The sequence below is a fragment of the Podarcis cretensis genome, assembly GCF_951804945.1.
Source record: "Podarcis cretensis genome assembly, chromosome: 14".
NCBI lineage: Eukaryota > Metazoa > Chordata > Lepidosauria > Squamata > Lacertidae > Podarcis > Podarcis cretensis.
In genome coordinates this window covers 8072726-8094454 of record NC_137183.1, presented here as the reverse complement: position 1 = coordinate 8094454, position 21729 = coordinate 8072726, and the positions used below count along the sequence as shown (strand labels likewise).

Here is a 21729-nt window from a genome sequence, read left to right as displayed (position 1 = left end):
GCATTCTACCTCCTTCCCTCTGGGTCCATCTGATGCTACTGGAAAGCCCACAAACAGGATCTGAAAGCAATGACCCTCTTCTGCTGGTACCCCCAGCATTTGATAGTCAGTGGTATTCTTCTGAACCTGGAGGATCCATTGAGCCGTCATAACTAGGATCAGTGGATAGGCTCACCCATTGTAGATCTGCTTAATCTCTTTTTAAAGCCACCTAAGCGTGTGACCTTGATCACACTGCAATTTTGAATTGTGAGAAGAAGTACTTTCTTCTGTCAATCCACTGGATGTCCTAAAGTTCCAATAGTAATTCGTTCCACACCCTGGCATCACTGCATCACCCTCTATTGTGTCTAGGAACAGGCAAATCTGTCAATTTCAGCTTCTTTCAGTCTCACATTTTTTCCAACCTTAAGTTCAGTTCTCCATGTTTCCACATTAGTTTGCAATTATTACCACTGTTGTTATTTTAAGAAGTCCTTGGAAAACCCATGAACATGTTGGCGCAAATTTCCCATTATAAGAAAAATTTTGGCAAAGCATTTCCCCCCTACAGTTCTGTATGTTATTTTCACTAATATAGCCATTTATGTGCATGCTTTACCTTACTAGGTGCATTTTTGTACATTTTATTTGTCTGGAGAACTGGAGAATTCAGAAAAAAATGTGAATTTCAAAGAATGGCTGTGTTTTGGTTCAGGATGAGTGAATTAGGTAGGTTTGCCTTTGAATGTTAACCAAACTCTCATAATCAAATCATGTCCACATTTTCTACACTAAAAAGCCCCAAAGATGCAAGCTTGTGGTGGAGAATCTGTGGCACTCCAGATGTTGGACTCCACCAGCCCCAGGCAGCAAGGCCAGGCATTATGGGAATTGTAGTCCAGCAACCTTGGGAACACCACACATTCTGCAGTCCTGATGTAGCCTTCCTGCAAAGGGAGGTGCTCCAGACTCCCCATCAATCTTGGTTTCCCCTTTCTTCAACATTTCCAGCTCTCACAACATCTCATCCACTGACAGGAAAATGCTTTTCATGGGGAGCAACCTGATTAGGCAAGCTCTCAAGCAGTATTTCATGCAGATAATGGATGGAAAGACACAGAATCAACATTCTCTTTATTATATAGTCATCACTACATAGTAACAACAAGATAAGTCCCTCCCTGTTTCTAGTCTTAATTGTATTTTTGTGTGTGGCTTTACTGTAGCTGTACGTGGGCATTTTCCTTATGCATAAGACCTACACATGAACAGGACAGAATGGGGGATGAATGCCCTGATTTGCTCCTAAATAGTGAGGGGCAGCTCCATGAGGAGGCTTTCCATTTCCACAAGTTAGAGCAGGCCTAGGGAACCTCTATGAGTTCAGGGTCAGCCTCCCAGGGACCAGAGATGGGTCAGGCCAGAGGCAAAAGTGGGTCTAGGGCTTGCCAATTAGAAGGTCGGCGGTTTGAATCCCTGTGACAGGGTGAGCTCTCGTTGCTCGGTCTCTGCTCCTGCCAACCTAGCAGTTTGAAAGCACGTCAAAGAGCAAGTAGATAAATAGGTACCGCTCTGGCGGGAAGGTAAACGGTGTTTCCGTGTGCTGCTCTGGTTCGCCAGAAGCGGCTTAGTCATGCTGGCCACATGACCCGGAAGCTGTATGCCGGCTCCCTTGGCCAATAAAGAAAGATGAGCGCCACAACTCCAGAGTCATCCACAACTGGACCTAACATCCAGGGGTTCCTTTACCTTTACTTGTTCCTACACACACGCACACCTCATCTCCATTCGCACAACCATGAAGCATCATCCCAAGGTGGTGGGATGCACTCTGTACATGCTCATTTCCCAGGCTGAGTTTGTGCATGGAAAAAAAAGTCATTTGACTGCTTCGATTGGGGTTGGCACTACTACAGTGCCACATAATACCCATTCTGTGTCTGTCAGTATTCAGTCCTTCAGTGTGGCCACACCTGCACTTTGGAACTCCCTGCCTATTGAGATCAAGCAGGCACCTTCAGGGTACTAGTTTTGGCTGTTTAGGCATGTGTACCCAGGTGCTTTGAAAGCTAAGGACATTCTTTTACACGTGGGTTGCGAATTAACTCCTTGTTTTACATTTTTTTGCAAAATGCTTCAAAGGTTTTGTGTGTGTGTGTGTGTTCCAATCAAGCTGTGTGTAAATTTTATGACATATATTAATATTAATAATAATTACCCAAGCCAAATCCTCCATGAATCCTGCCTCTGGGGAAGTGACCGGTGCTCGCTTAGCCCGACTGTAAGTGGTCCAAGAGCTCCCCCCCACCCGCAGCCACACACCTTGCAACTTGATGAGGACCTGGCCTCCTTAGCAACCCTCCTTTCCCTCCCCTATAGCGGGAGGCGACCCCTCTCTCCCCCGCCTTCCGCGAGCGCCGGGCTCCGTGGGGGCTCCCGCTCCTCCTGACTCTGTCTCCCTTCCTCCCAGAGCTCGCCTGCCTGCCTGCCTGGCCAGCCCTGCCCCTCTCCCCTCCCTCGCGCCCTGATTGGTTGCGGCTCCTCCCCCCCCCACGCTCCGCTATGCTAATCTTATGCGAGTAGTTCGGGGGCCAGTCAGCTGACGTCATCCGGCCCAGTGGCAGCCGCCGAGGGAGGGAGGAGGGAGGGAGGGCGTGCGCGCAAAGCGAGGCGAAGCCCCAGCCAAGCCAAGCCAGGCGAAGGGAGGAGAAGGGAAGCGGCGGCGGAGGAGGAGGAGGAGGAGGAGGGCGGGCAGGGGGGGGTGGAGGGCGAGATCTGGGCTGAGCGCGGAGAGGGGGAGCCCGGGCTGGGCAGCCCCCCTCCCCCTGCTCCCGCGCGGCGCAAGCAGGCAGGAGCCGGGGCGGGGCGGGCGGGGCGGGGCAGAGCCGGCTGGGAACATCATGGCTACTCTGGCCAACGGGCTAGCGCAGCAACAACCTCCCCCCGGGCCCCCGCCCCCGCCGCCGCCGCCTCCTCCTCCGCCTCCGCCGCCGCAGGCGGAGAGCGCTGCCTTCAGCACCACGAACAGCTCCGGGAGGATGAACGGGCTGACGACGCCGACGCACGGCCCGGGCGGCACCATCGCCATGAAGGACCACGATGCCATCAAGCTCTTCATCGGGCAGATCCCGCGCAACCTGGAGGAGAGCGACCTCAAGCCGCTCTTCGAGGAGTTCGGCAAGATCTACGAGCTCACCGTGCTCAAGGACCGCTTCACCGGCATGCACAAAGGTAGGGAGCCCCGCCGCGCGCCGCCCTCCTCCTGCCGCGCGCCGGGTGGATCCCTTTCTCCTCCTCCCGATGCCGATGCCGCCTCGGCTACTCCCACCACGCCTGCACAGCCCCCCCCCCGCTTCCCGGCCAGGCGAAAGGGCCAACAAAGGGATGGAGAGGAGATGCTGGCCGCCGCCGAACGCCGCGTTGTGTGTGTGAGGCTGAGGGCGGGTGGAGGGCGCACAGAGAGGAGTAAGTGGACGAAGCATGCCCCTCTGGGCAGATTCACTCGAGAACCAGTCCCACGAAGCTCGGTAGGACTTGCTTCCATGTGTAAGAGTGGATATGGGATTTGCAGTGTGTGTGTGTTTGGGGGGGGGTCCGTAAACAAGGAGGGAATTACACATTCTCTAAGAGAGGGAGAAGCGTACCCCCCCTTCTCCAGTACCGTCTCCCCCCCTCTCTGAACATGCACACACACACGTAATGTGTATAAAGTTGGGTCACGTGTAATGACTGGATGAGAGAGAGAGAGAGAGAGATCAGTGGAAGGATGTGCACGCATGTGCAGGAGGAAAAGGAAGACAAACACAGACACTCCCTCCCCCCCCCCCGAAGAAAAGATCATATTTTGCATCAGGAGGAGATTAGGACTTCTGGCAATGGCCCCTCTCTCTGCTACTTTGTTCTTCTCATTTTAAGTTATTGTGGCTACAGTCCTAATTGCCCCTTCCTGGGAGCAAGCCCCTTTGAGTAGGGTGCGACGGGGGGGGGGCTTTTCCCCTGACTTAGCATGCATCAGATCACACAGCATGCGAAAAGTTGGGCTGGGTGGGGGAAAAAGTAAGTGTGCATGTGCGTGTCTGCATGCAGGAGAGTGTAAGGCAGAGAGATGTGTGTCACAGTGTGAGCGAGTAAGTGTGGGAGGTGGAGACAGTGGAGGGAGATTTGTAAACAGAGACAGGAAACAGACATCTTCTGAATGGTGCTATGGTGGGGGGAGGATATGGCTGAAAGAGGCCCCAGCTCCCTGCAAACTTATGTTACATACAAGAGAAGGGGGCCGAGGAAAGCTGTATACATATACATGAAGGGGCTTCTATGCCATCGGAGAGGCAGATGGCACATAAGCACTCATTAGACAGGGGTGGGGAACTGGTGGTTCTCCAGATGTTGCTGGACTCCAACTCCTGGCATGGGCAATGGTCAGGGATTATTATTATTTATTGAATTTATATATGATGGGAGCTGGAGTCCAATAACATCTGGAGGGCCACAGGTTTCCCCACCCCTGGATTAGGAAATAGGTCTCAGCCTTGGCTGGAACTAGAGGAGTTAGCATACCTATAAAGGAGCTCCCTGTTTCCTTAACCCTTTGCTGAGTTAGTTGGTGTGCAAAGTTGAACTGGATGAAAAGTGTGTGTAGGTGTGTGAGTAACAATGGGGTGACAGTGCCGATGTTGCCGTTAACAAGGAATATTATAGTGCTGGCACCTTGATATGAATTTTAGCAGTTGCTGGTAGCTGGACAGTTGAGCCAAAGATCTGTGGTGTAGTGGTAGACTCTGTATGGAGAGTCCATCTTGGCTCCCAGAATCAGTGTCTGTATCGTGAATCTTTAACCCAACTGCCTAGTTACCTGAAACATGCAGAAGTAACATCAAGATCTTGGCCTTATAATATTCATTGTCACTGGCAACATAACTGACAACCTCATATATCCTTCACAGATATGTATTTTATTAGCCAAGGCATGTTATTCAATGTTACTCCAACTCAGAGTAGACCCATTGAACCTAATGGACACAGGCAACTTGGGTGCATTAATTTCAATGGTCTGCTCTGAGTAGGGCTTAGTTAACTACAACCCAAGAGGGTGTTTTGTGCTATTGTATTTCATACCCCATACTGATATGCCTGGCCCAAGGAGTACAATTCTTTGTGGCTTCGAAGTTAGAAAACGATCAAGATGGTAAAAAGTGCTCATAAAACATCACATGTGCTAACATAAATCATAAAATTATTAGAGGCTCAGTATCTTGATGTTAATTTAACTTTAAGGATAGAAGTTGACAGCCATGTAGATAGAGGAAATGCCATGTATGTCCACACAAATATATGTGTGTATATACACACACTTTACACACACACACACACACACACACACCTGTTGGTGAGTTCTAGTAACAGTTGCACATGTGGGGCAGGCAAGAAATGAATGAGTGAATTTGCAGAGGAAGCAAGTTTGCATCTGGATAGATGCTTCCACTTCACATTTTTTTCATATGGTAGGTTGTTCTACACTATGTTTAGCCAACTTTTTAGAACCTAATAGTTGAAGGCTCTCTCTTGTTCTTTAAGTACTGAGATAAAACACTGTGTCATGTGTATGCCTAACATTTCTTTTCATAATAATCCCCGAGGCTGCATGCAATTAAATCTGACATCCCATACGCACTTACCTGTGAGCAAGCCCCATTAAGTGGCACTTAACTTCTGAGTAAGCATGCATAGGACTTACTCCCAATAATTGTGCATTGGATTTTACTCTAAAGTGGTGACACCCCACATATCTAAGTCACACCGACTGATTTCATTGCCTTCAAGTAGTTATATTTAGGGCTATTGGTTTCCTGTGAAATACAGTTCCCAGCTCTTCAGGTCGGTTGCCTTCTGGTCAGTGGGATCTGATGGTATATAAATTGTTAAGTTTCAGTGCAGGCTAGAGTTGGGATTTTAGATCACATCTTGTACCAGGGCATACCAGTCTCTGCCTATTTTGAAATGTGTCCTTTCTGAATGGAAAGCAACAGCCCGGTAATGGATCCTTTTTCCGTGCTGCAGAAAAAGGAGAATGCAATATGTAGTCCACAGGAAGATTATATCTTAATTTCTAACATTTCCTAGGTAGATTCTTGGAAATGACCTTTAAAAACTGCAGGCCTTCAGTTCAAATGTATAGACAAGATGATGGAAGCAGGCAGGGATGTAGGTTAGGGCAATGAAAGACTGAAATAATATTAACATTTGGAGAGAGCTTTTTGCTCACCCCGCTCACCCCACCCCAAAGCAAGCAACCCAGTAGTCAGGCCAGTTTATCTCTGCTGCTTAACAGCAATGGAACAGGAGGTTCTTTGTCATCACAATAAATAAATACGACTATAACATTTCAGATATCAGACCTTGAGATTGATGGAGGAAGCTGGGTTGGATGCGAGAGTTTCTAGGAAGAGACATGAAATTTGACTTAAATATGATGGGAAGTCACTTGTGAAAATTGTCAGGTGCACCAATATTCTTTATGCATTAGCATGTTGAAAAGTCTCCAATGCTTCTTGCATTGCTGCTTAACTCTTCCGACACTCTCTAATCCAGCACCCTATGGAAGGATAGCAGTTGTGTATCCTCTCCCAGTTCCATTTATACCTATAAAGTCTATACTTCAAACTGCTTGAATTATTTTCTTTTTTAACCTCCTCAGCCCTGCCCTACATATTTGAAACTGTGCAGGCCAGAAAGAAAATTAAAACTCCCCTCTCCTTTTAAATACATAGACTGATCAACACAATTAAATGCCACCCTTCATCTAATTAAGGTCCTCATTAATTTTGCTCCTCTGCCCAAATATGCATCTTTTGTGACTCTCTTGTTCACAAAGGCAAGTCAGTGGAATGGAAGTTTGAGGATTGTTTTGAATGAAGCACGGCTGCTGCAGCCAGGAGCAACTGTCTGCCTGCTGATGGGTCAGTCTGCATTCTCCTGGCTACGAGGCTTGCTTCCTCTCGCTCGTGAATTGCTTCTATTTGAAGGCGAGATGGTTGCACTTATTAAGAGTTATTAATACTTAATCATCTGGCAGATTTAATTGTGCCAATATTAAAAATGCATCAATGTCAAATTTTGTTCATTAAATATTTACATTTTTGAAGGGAAACTGTTTTGCTGCTGTTTTAATATCGTTTTAGGAAGATTTATATAGGATCTATTATTTAAAAAACAAAACAAAGAAAAAAAACCACCTAATAATGTGGATCGTATGCTGCAGACCGAGTGGAATTGTTGTTGCTCCTGTGTTACAAAAAAGGCTAGCAAAGTAGCCACGTTTGGATTTGTTTCCATCAACAAGAGGGGCAGCTAGAGTTTCTGCCTGGGCTGCTACATTTCCACAGCAGCTTTGCAAAGCTGCGCCATGAATATTACGGGCAAGAAAGCAAAACAAAATCTGTGCAAACCTTATATTCGTGGCAATGCGGACTTGCAAACCTTTAATCGAGCTCCTCCTGGGAGTAAGAGCTCATGAGGGTGAGTCAGTGTTGAGCAGTCTTCCCTCTCCAAGCCTTTTGATTCACAGCCTGCAGTGTGTGCTAAGGAGGGAGAGCATTTAGGAGTGTAACACACACACGGACACCTCAGCAGTCCCATGAAAATTCCACAGAACTACTCACAGCGTAAGGTGCTAGTAGACACCTCTGATTCAACCGAGGAGAGATTAGGACAAATGATAGTTCCATGCCGGCTGTGGATGGAAGAGAAATTTGATTCAGTTTGCATTTAATTCACACTTTTCTGAAACAATATGTAAGCTGAAACACAGCCATCCCTTGAAACTCACGCATCTAATTTTGCAGTGCAGTTTTCCACCTAAGTAACATGTACAAAAATAAATTTACTAGTGTAAAACATGCATATTAATGCATATTTTAGTGAAAATAACATACAAAAAATGCATGGCATTAGGTAAAGTTGTTTTGCAAAATGTTAGGCAAAATTGCAAGTGCATTTTAGGAGAAATTTGTACCAAAATGCTAATGATTTTTCATGAGAAGCTTTTCTAAAAAAAGATTTATTTATTTTTAAATCACAAACTGGTGGGGAAATGTGGAGAACTGAAGACTGTAAAAATGAGAAGCTGAGAGCAACAAAAAAAATCCACATTTGTCCATCTCAGGTGCTAGCTCCATGTTTTTGTTTTGTTTTGAGGGCTGGGGAACCCATCCTGCAAGATGCTTCCAACTGGCCCCATCCTTCTTCTCCTCTCTCATCACCCCCTTGTTCTCCCTCTGCCTCTGGGCCCAATTCCTACCACTGCCTATGGGGAAAGGAAAGTGAATTCGCAGGCAGCGGCTGATGCTGTTCCCAGCCCCCTTTGCTGCCAAAGGCCAGAGGCTGGTTTGCAAGCCAGACTCCAGCAATGGCAGGAAAAGCAGCGGCAAAGCCTTGAAAGGGGACCCTGGGGGGGTGTCAGCTGGGGGCCCATGCCCTGTCTGGCCTATAGAAGTAAAGAGTGTGTTAGGTCATGTCCATATGCATTTCTAGAATTTCTCCTTATATTACTTGATAAATTTGCCTGTACATGCTTAGGCGCATGCAACACTTAAAAAAGAAAGTTATCTTGCCTTCATGCAGATTGGGGGTGTGTGACCTACATTGCTGAGCCCAAGACATTTCACTGCTGGGAGCAGAGCCCAGAAGGTGGCTTGTTAGAGACATCACTTTATAAAGTCTTGCAAGACTGTTCAGACACCAATTCCCTCTTTCATCAATTGCTGTCCACCAGTTGTGGTGTGTGATGCAGGTTGTTTCATCATGCTATATGGGGTGGGGTGGGCTCTGGAGATGTTTAAGGTTAAGATTTCATTTTCAAGTCATTATTATTATTAATCCAGCCTTCATCCATAGATCTCAGGGTTCACAGCATAAAAATACAATATTAAAGCACAAAATACATAGTGAAAACAAGAACAAAACAATACCCCCCCAGCCCTCCCACAAATGCATTTTAAATTATATGGGATGTTAGTCAGCCAAAAGCCTGGTTAAAGGGGAACATTTTCCTTCCTCCCGTTCCTCCTTCTGAATGCTGAACAGTGCAGGGCTTTGGGAAGCGATATTCCCCAGCATGTTCCTCTTGACATTCAGTGCAAGTGGTATTGCCCAGGTGAGTTCCTCTGTGCGGTCTTTGGCAAAGTAGCTGGCCAACACTGCTTTTCTCCTTGGAGGTCATAGGAGCCAACTCCTAGGGGCCAAGCTCCCTTCAGCACACTCCCCATAAAAAATTTGAGGGGGCCAGCCCCCACAAAGTTGATGAGCATTGTGATTCAGATGGTGTGCATGACCATGTTAGGCTCAGTAAATTTCATTGTACACGGGTTGTACATTGACAATAAAGGTGCTATTATTATTATTATTATTATTATTATTATTATTAATTGCTTATACAATACAATACATTTTTATTTATACCCTGCCCTTCCCGGTTCAGAAAACCGGGCTCAGGGCAGCTAACAACAAATTTAAAACACTTAATTGTGGGACTTAAAAATGGGACTTGCTTACATATTCCCTCTCTTTTATGCAGGTCAGGGATTACCAGCCCCCCCCCATTTATTCAAGTTGGCAGCCCTGTTGCAGGTCCTTGATATTAAAAAGAAAGTTGTGACTTTAACTCCCAAATAGCATCATCACTGCTCATTTTCGGTGTGTGGGGCAAGTAAAATGTATTAAATTTGTTTGAACTCGTTTTAATATTTTCACTTCTAAATGGTTGGAACCTCATGGTGGAGGATGGATGAGTAAACTAATAAATAGTGAGTTGTCTCCAACCAACTAAGTTAGTCAGTCCCATTAATTTCAGTGGGTCTACTCTGAGTCTGATTAACACTGGATGCAACACAACAACAACAACAACAACAACAACAACAACAACAACAACAACGTAGATCAGAGAGTATCATAGGCAGTGAGTGCTGAACTTGTCCATTTGAGTATGTTGGACACCTGTCAACTCCTTTTGCAGTGGGTGATCAAGGCTGGACTTTGGGATTTCACTTATGTCTTGTCCCCTAAGGAGTTCTGGGCTAGTTAGGGTGGTCTGTCCTTGAAGGCTGATGAACCTAGATGACTTCCAGACTGGTTGGGCTAGCTGTCTTATTACAGGGGCTGCCTGCTGGTTGCGGGAGTGACTAGAGCAGCAAATGTGAATTCTTCCTTTGCCCCATAGGCTAGTCTCCACCTCTCTCTATCCTTCATCCAGACAATGGTCCAGGAGGCATTATCACAGCTCAAGGACACATTCCAGCCAGGCATAAACACTCAGGGTGAGGTTCAGTCCAGATGACAGTATCCTTTTGGATCACCTCTGTGGATTGATGGTGGTGAGCAGGAATGTGGAGAAGCTACTCTCACTGAGTGGTGTCAGAATGGGGGGATGGGTTCTTGCTTCCCCCCATGGGAATTATTCCATGGGGTTCTGTGCTTGTTTCATGGCTTTATGGTGGTTAGAAGTAATGTTGTGATTGGCCACAAAGTGCCCCTCGTATGCCAATGATGCCCAGCTCTATTTCTCCTTTTTTCCCCTAGCCAGGTGAGGCAACTAGGTCTCTGAATGACTACTCGAACTGTTCCAGAAAGTGGCAGCTCATTTGTTGCCTGCAGCTAGCCATGTGGAACGTAGAGAATCACTTCTAAAAGACCTTCACTTGCTCTCATTTCGTTTCCAGGTTGAATTCAAAGTGCCAGTGTTGGTCTTTATAGCCAAAAGCCCAGTACCAAGGGTGAGACCCTTCAGATGTTGGACTCCAAATTCCATCAGCTCTAGCCAGCATGGCCAGTGGTCAGGGATGGTGGAAGTTGGCTGCCAATGGCATCTGGAGGGCACTATTCTGGTCATCCTTGCTTTTGGAGGAGGGAAGGGCCATGGCTCAGTGGTAGAGCACCTGCTTTGCATGCAGAAGGTCCCAGGTTCAGTCCTAGCATCTCAAGGCTGGACTGGGAGAGACTCTCTTCCTAGAACCCTGGAGAGTGACTGCCAGGGTAGCAAAACTGAGCTAGATGGACCAGGGTCTGTATCAGTAGAATGCAGCTTCCTGTATTCCTATTCCTATAGGTCCCATCACAGGGATGGGGAAGTAGTGGCCCTCCAGATGTTGTTGGATTCCAACTCACATCAGCCCCAGCCAGCATGGCCAATGTCAGGGGCTGGCCAGAAGAAGACGAGTGGTGGGAGCACCCCAGGGAGGACACAGAAGACCGCAACTTAGATCCTGGATGGTGATTGTGGGACACTGAAGAGCAGTCTGGGGAAGGGAAGAGCTGTGAGGTCTTAGAAGCAGGGGGGTTGAGTGATCAATGGGATCAGAAGGAGGAGGGCCTTTTGGCACAGGGTTAGAGGCTGAGAGTCACAGTGTAAGTGCAAACTCAGACAGAGAGGAGTCAGAGGTTGTCCCGGCTACTCAGCAGCAGGGCAGTCCCAGTCCTCTTGGCTCTCCTTCCCCTCGGACACCCTGCTTGAAGAGAGTTAGGCCCAGAGAAGGAGCTCACCACCTTGACACAGCCTTCATCTGCTTGGGAGGGATCCATAGTGAGAGGCTAGGGCGGGGAGGGGTGGTTTTGGTCAGTTTCAGCAATGTCTGAGCTCGATTAAGGTGAACCAGAGGACTCTACTGTGTTTTTATTTTGTGTTAATTAAAAGCTAATTGCATCCTGGGCCTCCCATGTTTCCCTGCCCTGTGGTTGACCTGGGCACATTTGGCAGCTCCTTGACAGCCAATAGCCAGGGATGATGGGAACTGTAGTTTAACAGGACCAGGAGGGTACCAGATTGGCTATCCTTGCATTCCCGGGTTATCTTATTACAGCTAGATAATGCATGTGAATGGCTTTGAACTCTTGAAAGTGTTATACAAATGTAAGGTGGTAGTAATAATAATGATAACTATTATTAGCAAAGATGTGAGGAAATGTCGCTCTCAATAGTTACACACGAATGCACACACATCTTTTAGAGCATGAGAGACAGTATGTACTTTCTTGCAAGGGGTTGGACCAAATGGCCATCGTGGTACCTTCCAACTCTTTAATTCTATGCCTAAATGTGACTGAAAGCATCACTGAGAGAATTTTTATTTACCGTAATCAATGGATTTCTGCCCCCAACATTCCATCAATTGGTCTTCAGAGGAGTTTATGGACGAGTGTTCATGGCTTGAGCATTAAGTCAGGACAAAGATCAAAAGGAAGCCACAAGCACCAAGGACACAACAAGTGACAACAAGCTTGACAGCCAGCTATTAGCAATAATCAAGCAATTCCATATTGCATCCCATTGAAAGCTCAGGAAAATGGGACAGATTTCAAGTACAGTTTAAAGAAAATATCAGAGTAGGTGCTGCCAAATGCATTTGGGGAGGGTATGCCATATTCAAGGTCTCACCACAGAAAAGGCCCTGCCCTCTGTTGGCCACCCACTATTTCTGGGGGTGAAGGCAAATGACATAGCACCCTGACTGATGATCTCAGCAAATGGGCATGTTTACATGTGAGAAGGTGGTCTTCAGAACCCATACCTGCTTGTGTGTGTTGTGTGTTCCAGTTTAAGGAGCAAAAGGGGTGTGCAGGTGACAAATGCTTCAGCTTCCTGCCAGCAGATTGCCACCCAAGATGATATTTAGCAAAAACAGAAGGAGCTGCCTTATACTGAGTTAGACCATTGGTCCATCTCGTTTACCATTGTCTACCTTGACTGGCAGTGGCTTTCTAGCATTTCAGATAGAAGACCTTCCCCTGGCTGAACTAAAGATGCTGGGGATTGAGCCAGGGATCTTCTGTGTGTAGGGCAGAAGCCCTGCCACTGAGGTAAACTGAGCTATCTGTGTTATCATCAATCAAATACGCATAATTCCAGCCAGGCAAAAAGCGCTTGGTGAAAGAGTGGAACCATCTGCTGAGGTATGTGGCCTGGGGAGAGTCTAAAGGGCCAGGTAAAGAGGTATGGATGGAAGCATCTGGCCCCGGTCACTGGAGATCCTCCACCCTTGCTGTAGACCCTCACATAATATGCTCCTCCAACCACAGCAACAAAAGAAAGCTACCCCTATAGCTGCTGGCATGGCAGGATGAAAATCTGATGTGCTAATCTGGAGGGCTTTTGCACTAATCCCAGTGTGTTTGCCTCTGCCTGCCGATTCCAATTAACCAGGCCCTGCTAATCCATATGAATTGCCTTAAATCAAATCCCTGCCGGGCTGCGGACTGACCTGCTGCTGGATTCCGCTCATCTCTTTGAGGCTAGGCACAGCTTCCCTGGAAAGGGAGTATCCAGCTGCTTTGCAGAGCAAGGGACATCGCAGGCGGTATTCCAGTTGTGCTGTATAAGCTTCGCCTTTCTCTCTCCACTGCAAATGAAGGTGTGGACTGGGCAAAGCCGTCCCTTGCTGAGCGTGACTGTTCTGGCACATGACTTTATGCAATAACCCTTTCCCCTCCCTTCTTCTCTCCAGGCTGTGCCTTTCTTACATACTGTGCCCGGGATTCAGCCCTCAAAGCCCAGAGTGCCCTGCATGAGCAGAAGACATTGCCTGGGGTAAGTGATGGTGTTCTTCTCTGGTGCAGGCACGACTCACCTCCTTTGGCTCAGAGTCCTGGGCTAGAATTCAGCAAGTGTTGCTCAGTGTCCATTTGGGACAGCAAGAACCCATTGCAATCGAGGGCAATCCACACTTACCTTTCCTCTATGCTTCCCAGGAATGGTCTGCACTTTAAAGCTCTGTATCCAAGCAGGGGCAAAGGAAGGCGTCATGACACCCAGGGTGGGCGTCGCTATGTAGAGCGCATGTGCGGCGGCGACACATGCACCATATGTAGCGACGCTGCACATGCGCTGTATAGCGGTTTGCCTCAGCCACCGCTCCAGCACCATACGGACGGTGCCGGGATCCCTCTGTCGCCGCTACAGTCACGAGCAAAGGATCTTACACATGCGGCTCTGGCAGCACGATGGCTGCTTGTGCCGCTGCGAGCCCCTGCAGGGTGACTTCTTGTCACTCCTGCAGACGTGGAACCTGGGGCGCAATGACCCCCATTGTGACGCCACTGTATCCAAGCACCCCACCCCTTTTTGTTTTTGCTGTGGAGCTTTCCCTGCAGAAACCCACTCTTTAAATTTCAATGGCAATCCACAGGTAGCGCCTTCTGCTGTTTGTTCTGATTCAGCTTTGAAGAGTGGGTTTTCATGGGGAAGCTCCTGAATTGTGGGGAAGGGTGCTTGGACATGAAGCATTAAAATGTGGGCCAATTCCTGGAAAGAGCGGGGCAGAAAGTAAGTGTCATTAAGCCCCTAGTGAGTCCTGTAGCTTTCAATATGGAGGGTGCCATCCTAAGTATGTTTTGGGCTGGATGGATCAGTCCTCTTCTGCTCTGTGTCAGTTCCACACATGCTCAGCCAAGTCTATTAAACTGCACCCAAACCGACTGTGTTTAAATGTTCGTACGCACTTTTTGTAAGATGCATTTTGCATGCATTCCCTCCAAATGCATGCATTTTATTCAATGCCTTTCTATGCATTTCCCCCTAAAATATGCATTTCCCCTATAAGATACTCACATTTTTGGAACCAAAACAGCATTCTGAAATTCAGAGCAGTGCCCAGTGCCACTGTTACCTGCATTCTGATCTGCATATAAATCTAAGAGCTGCAAATAAGGTCAATTTGCTTTAAAATGCGGACTCAATGAAACTCTCCTCCATCGCTCACAGGGAGTAAATCCTCTTGAGTGTAATAGGACTTACTTCTGAGTAGCGTTTAGGATTTTGCTGTAAGAGCTTTAAGGGGGCATAAGCTTCCATGAATTAAAGACACAAAATTCTGCATTTTGAACCCACAAAAGCTTATGCCACCATAAATGTTCATCCTTAAGAGGCCTTTGGGTTGTCTACATTCCACTGACAAAATGTCTTGCACCAGCAGTACATTGTGTTGCTGGTAACCTTGCTGTGCAAATCTGTTGTGCAATGAGTTGCCACTAGCATCACTACCATGTTGGGTCTCTCTGCGGGTCATCATTAAAGCTCACTTGTCTGTGAGCATCAGAGCTCCTGCCCTGGTCGGAAGAGAACACTGGGCACAGCCGTTTCTTTCTCTTTATTCTACGGGAGTGTTGCATATTTTGAGAAATGGATAAGGAATCATTTTAAGGGAAAAGATTTCCCTTTGGATGGTTTTTGAGGAAACAACATCAAACTTCCATCTTTGAGGTTTTCATAATCTCCCTGTGAACAGATTCTTCCTTATCTAAAACAAACTGATCAGTTTAATTGTTTAATCAGGTGTGGGACATCTGTCAGCAGGGCCTTATAGAACTAGCAGCAGTGGCATAGCGTGGGGGTGCAGGGGGGGCCGGCCGCACCGGCCGCAACATCTGGGGGCGCGCGCTCGCACTCGCAGCTCTCTGAGTGCTAAAATCCACGGGTTAGGGGGCGCAAATTACTTGCCTTGCCCCGGGTGCTGACAACCCACGCTACGCCACTGACTAGCAAGCTTGCTTAGTTGGGTTTTGATGCTCCTTGTCCTCTCTGAGTTGTTTGGATAACGTGCTCTTCACTCTTAGAGTTTTGGAGTGGCAGTAAGCAGATGAGCATCGGTTCCCAAACGTCTTCCTGAAATGTAGTGTTGGTAGGGATTTGTTTAATGTAGACGGGCGACCTTCTCCCTAAAGGCACATTTCCACATGTCTGCCTTCTGAGAACAAAATATGCATTCCATGCTCATCGAATCTCCTACCACACACAGTGCCTGCTTGCTGCTGCTTCTTTGCCATGCAGTTAGGGATGTAAGAAGGCTTCAATTTCCATCCACTCCGTATTCGTCACATATAGCGCTGTTTCCGTTCCACTGCAGCTTGGCTTTTGACAAAAACGACATTCTTAAACTCGCTGTGGCAGAATTTTATGTAGCTGATTATATAATTAATGGTGTCATCGTCACATTATTCCACACCATTCATTTCAATGCAAAGAAAATGCAGTGCAAATGTCTGTGTGTATAAGGGGCAGGTAATCGGTTCCGTATCATTTAGAAGAAGAAGAAGAGTTTGGACTTGATATCCCGCCTTTCACTCCCCTTAAGAAGTGTCAAAACGGCTAACAATCTCCTTTAGAATCATAGAATCATAGAATCATAGAGTTGGAAGAGACCACAAGGGCCATCGAGTCCAACCCCCTGCCAAGCAGGAAACACCATCAGAGCACTCCTGACATATGGTTGTCAAGCCTCTGCTTAAAGACCTCCAAAGAAGGAGACTCCACCACACTCCTTGGCAGCAAATTCCACTGTCGAACAGCTCTTACTTTCCCTTCCTCCCCCACAACAAACACTCTGTGAGGTGAGTGAGGCTGAGAGATACTTCAGAGAAGTATGACTAGCCCAAGATCACCCAGCAGCTGCATGTGGAGGAGTGGGGAAGCGAACCCGGTTCACCAGATTATGAGTCCACCGCTCTTAACCACTACACCACGTTTTAGAGACTGAAAACAGCAGCAGCAATTGTGGATCAAACTGTTCTGGACTTGTGACAAATGAGTGAACATTGGCAATTTTTGCTCTCATTTCTGCCAGAATTCTCTAGCATCCTTCACTACAGATGTTGTGGGTTCTTAGTTCCTAGTTCCAAGTGGCAACAGGAACATTGCCAAAGGCTTTGCCTGTACTAGTACTGTAGTGTCGTTGCTTGTAGAGACACCACATCCTTATGCACGCCTGACACTGAGAGAACGGAGGCTGCAAGCCTGTGTTGACGCGTCCTTTGAACCAGAGTAAGCCTGTAACGCTGCACCTAGAAATAAGATATTAGTGACAGGGGAAGAATTCAATTCGGGATGCATTTAAAGTTGCATCTGTTAAATCCACACTTTCTGAAACAATGCATGAGCTGAAATACAGCTATCCTTTGAAATTCTTGTTCAGTTTTGTGATGCAGTTCTCCAACCCAAAAAAATGTCACTAAAAATGCATCTATTAGGGGAAAGTGTGGATATTTATTAGGAGAAATTCACAATAAAACACTGACTGATTTCTGCGGAGGACTTTTAAACATTTTTTTCTTCTTTTGCAAATTGCTGCACAATGTAGAGATCTGAATTTAATATTAGAAAAAAAGCCAAGAAATGGAGAGAACCAAAACTGACAGGTTATTCCATCCCTAGTAGAGATGCATCACCTTGTATTGTTGCTCTCGTGAATATGTAACTGGTTATGGTATAGATACATCAAGAATCAAGTATTCGGTTACATAATACCACACCTTCAAAGCACATTTAAAGCACACACCCCCCACAAAGAATCACAGGAAGGGAAGCTTACCCCTCATGGAACTACAGTTCCCCCAATCTTAACAAACTACGTTTCCCAGATTTTTTGGGCTGTGTGTGTGTGCTTTGAATGGGCCTTAAAGGTATATGGCAGGTTACAGACTCTGCTAACCCAGAAATAGTACCTCAGCTTAAGAACTTTGCTTCAGGATGAGAACAGAAAGTGTGCAGTGGTGGTGCGGTGGCAGTAGCAGGCCCCATTAGCTAAAGTGGTGCTTCAGGTTAAGAACAGTTTCAGGTTAAGAACGGACCTCTGGAACTAATTAAGTACTTAACCCAAGGTACCACTGTACCTTAAAAGAGTATATTGATAGCCATCTAGAATTTTTGGTCTATTTAACTTGAAAGGACAATGAAAAGTGTGAGGCCAGATGAATCGAAGACCACAGGGCCAGGTTGGCTGCAGTAAGTGATTTAGGGATAGGACGATCCATTAAGAAGAAGGAGATAGGGTTCCCACTCCTCTAGTAGATTGGTAGTAGAGGATAAAGTCAGATGAACCCAAAATGGCAAGGGCAGATAGGTTGGAGTCAGCGATCCAGAGACACGGTGACCTGATGGAAAAGAAGACTCCTGCACCTTTAATAGTTTAGCAGAAGAAAGGATTTTAGCAAGTGTGGCAGGTTTTGTTATGGTGCAATGATAATAGAGTTGGAAGGGCCATGTAGTTCAAATCCCTTTGCAATGCATGATGGGAGTTGTAGTCCAGCAACAGCTGGAGTGACACAAATTAGCTGCCCACCCCTTATCTGATTATTACTGCCACCCAAATGCTCCAAGCCTGTGTCCTTTGAAATAGCTTTGGCCAGAAAGGGTAGGTTCGGACGTTCAAAGCAAGCACAGAGAAAGCACGGAATTTGACAAAGAATCTACATTCCTGGGAATCTCGGCTTTCTTATTGTCGATCTTTTTTAAAGGAAACCACTGAAATTGTGGAGCTTTATATATATATATATATATATATATATATATATATATATATATGTGTGTGTGTATATATATATATATATATATATATATATATATATATATATATATAAAAAAAACACACCAAAACACCCACAATTTTCCGATTGACTTGCCTAAGATCCAGACAAAGCGCCACCTTTCGGAAGTTTCCCCCAGATGTCAGTTTCACCTTTGAAACCCCAGTAATGTTCGGGAAAATCTGGCTGTACGGCAAGCCCTGTTTACAGACCCAGGAAACACACAGTGCTTCTACATTTTTTTAAAAAAAACATCAGGACAATAGGATGAAGATTATATATGTGTGTGTGTGTGTGTGTGTGTGTGTGTGTGTGTATGAGTGATTACAGGGAAGGAGGTCTTTTTCTCTCTTATAATATTAGAATTTTGGCCCATATTATGCAGCTGATGATTCAGGGCACACAAAAGAGGTTACTTCTTCACACAGTATGCAGTTAAACGATGAGATTTGTTCCTTCAAGATGTGTCAGCGGCTATAAATTTGGGTGGGTTTAAAAGCGGATTAAAGATATTCATGGAGGAGAAGACTACCAGTGGCTATTAGCCACAGTGTCTACGATTTGCCTCCACTATTCAAGGCAGTATGCCTCTGAATACTAGTTGCTGGAATTCACAGCTGGGTAGAGAACTGTTTTCCTCATGTCTTATCGGCATCTGGCTGGCAACTGGGAGAACAGGAAGCTGGAATAGATGGGACTTTGACCTGGGCTGTTCTTATGTTCTCTTCCACACGACAAGCAGAAGCAAAACAATATGCAAATTGGCTTCATTTGCATAATTTACTCAGATAGCGTAATCCAGTTTTTCTTTTTCTTCTAAATCAGCTTTCTTTGGGGTGTTGCTTGGATTATGTTGGTGCATAATTCTGATTTGATCAGTTTTCTTTTGGGGAGGGTACACAGCACTGACAGTGGCACCTGCTTACTGTATTTTTCGCCCTATAGGACGCACCGGCCCATAGGGCACGCCTAGTTTTTTTTTGGGGGGGGGGGAATAAAGAAAAAAAATTATTTCCCTCCCAGGCGCGGGGCTGGGGCGGGGGAAGCCCGAGCTTCCCCCAACCCCAGCCCCCAGAACAGGCTGCTATCCGCAAGCCTTGGGAGCCCGGCAGGAACTCACGCCGGGCTCTCCAGGCTTGCAAATATCTGCCCGAAGCCCGGGCGCGCTGCTCAGTGCACCCCTGGCTTCGGGATGCAGGCTGCTATCCGCAAGCCTAGGGAGCCCGGTGGGAACTCCCGCGGGCTCCCAAGGCTTGCAGATAGCTTCTTGAAGCCTGGAGAGTGAGAGGGGTCAGTGCGCACCGACCCCTCTTGCTCTCCAGGCTTCAGCGAAAGCCTGCATTCGCCCCATAGGACGCACACACATTTCCCCTTCATTTTTGGAGGGGGAAAAGTGCGTACTATAGGGCGAAAAATACGGTATATGTTTCTGTAGCTGTATATCATCGTCACCCTTCAGGTTTTAGAATCTGCCAATGAGGTATCATGCCCTAGGTTCCACCCCCTAGATCCAATTGCTCTCTCTCTCCAGTTGACCAAGCAAATGCTGGCAATGGGGAATGCAACTTATGTAGCCAGAATGACACATGGGGAGAAGGTGATGGAAACATGTTCTTCTCCCCCACAACAACTCGCTTCCTCCCATCCAGTTCTTTTCTGAAGTCAGAGTTGTATACCTCTTCAGGGGCACCCTGCGTAGTTTGTTTCTATTTAATTTTAGCATGAGAAGGAAGATCTCGGCTAGAATATTGTTTGGATAGCTGACTTAAGTCCCCTGGCATCCATACCTGCTGTTCTCCTGCCAGGCCTTCTGTCATCTCTCTACCCCACCAACATGCTAACCCCACCATCAAAATTGTGCTATAAAATTCAGTGGTGGTAAAACAAAATCAGGTCTGCGAATGTATTTTTTTTTAAAAAAAAAAATGCACACACACCATATTTTGTTTTGCAATAAAAATATAACAGCCAAAAGGAAGAAACTGCAAGTAACATAAGGACCAAACAAGATCAATAATGAGGGGGGAAAGAGGAACGTCCATCATCGCCCACAGATTATGAGCCTCGTGTATATCATGCGGACAGTTAGAGTAAAACAGCCTGAGGAGCAGAACGCTGGCCATTGAGAGAGTTTGGATGTTAGTTATGTAACTGAATCGAAGTCAGACAAAATGCAAGCATTTGCATGCAGCTGGAATATGGTTAGAAGACATCCCCTCCAACTACCCCCAAAATACAGGAATCATAATCAAAACCCTGAGCCATCACAGCTTCTCAATTTTTCACGCAGTCCCAAATTCCAGACGGACCTTCCTAACAGTATAGTATTTCAATGTGTTACAGGACGTTCAGATCCATTAGTCCCTCTAACACATTTCTTAGATCTGTGCCTCCCACTCCCTTACCCGCCCCGCTCAATATGGCGCCACTTCCTGTTTTTACGAAAACAAGTTCCAGATCACTTGGGTGCCCCGCAGCATGTTTTTCGCTGTTTCCATGCTCCTCAGTTGGTCTCCCATAAAGAAAGTGGTGGGTGGGAGAGCAAGGGGAATAGGGCCCGTCTGCGAGACAGCTGCCATGGCTGTGATGGGTGCTGAGGGGCTGTGGGCTCAGAAGAGGGGCCATTATGGTCACTTGGCTCCGTCTTGCTTCGTTCAGTTGCTGTGTCTGCTTCCCTCCCCACCCTCAGAGGAGGAGGTGTGGAGAGGGGGGACATTGATGTAGAACACGCATCCCCAACCTCAGCCCTCCAGATGTTTTGGGACTACAACTCCCATCATCCCTAGCTAACAGGACCAGTGGGCAGGGATGATGGGAGTTGTAGTCCCAAAACATCTGCAGGGCCGAGGTTGGGAATGCCTGATGTAGAATATGTCCTTATTTTCATCTGAGGAAGGTTGGAGGGTGTGAGAAGCTTGAAGGAGTTCTACGAGAGAAGCAGAAACTATCACACAGAACAGGGGAAGCCTTTCGGGCCTGCATTCCTTCCTGAGCCATCTTCCAGGGGTCATATGCAAGTGGTGGGTGGGGCCAGATGCAAAAGTGGGTGGAGCAATGAATGCAGTGTTTCGTTTTTGTTTTTACCTTTGTACAGCAGCTTGGTTTCTACACAGTGTTAGAAATTAGCCAGGAGTGCATTGCTCTTGGTTTGGGTCCAATTGCAACCATGTGGAGATTTCTAGGCACCGGGTTGGTGACCACAGTTTAAAAACCTCTGCCTTAGTCCATAGTTAATGCCATTTCCATTTCCACTGCGTGTGTTTCTCCTTCTTGCATACTGGGACAAGTGAATTGTTGTAAGAGGTGAGTTACAGTCAAGCAATATAATTGAGATCACAGAATCATAGAATCGTAGCATTGGAAGAGACCCTGAGGGTTGCCTAGTTCAACCCCCTGGCAAATAGA

The 21729-nt window shown here is 46.7% G+C and overlaps 1 protein-coding gene across 6 annotated transcripts in view; it reads left to right on the top strand.

Moving 5' to 3' along the window:
- The first annotated feature begins 2873 nt into the window (after positions 1-2873).
- CELF6 (CUGBP Elav-like family member 6) overlaps positions 2874-21729 on the top strand; it is a 178570-nt gene continuing 159714 nt past the window's right edge. For all 6 annotated transcript variants that reach the window (XR_013833052.1, XM_079953357.1, XM_079953359.1 and 3 more), the window contains exons 1-2: positions 2874-3213; positions 13473-13555. Coding sequence is in view for 5 of the 6 variants with exons in the window: in XM_079953357.1 (XP_079809483.1) it covers positions 2883-3213; positions 13473-13555 (414 nt within the window). In the remaining variant the exon portion in view is untranslated. The remainder of the gene's footprint in view (positions 3214-13472; positions 13556-21729) is intronic.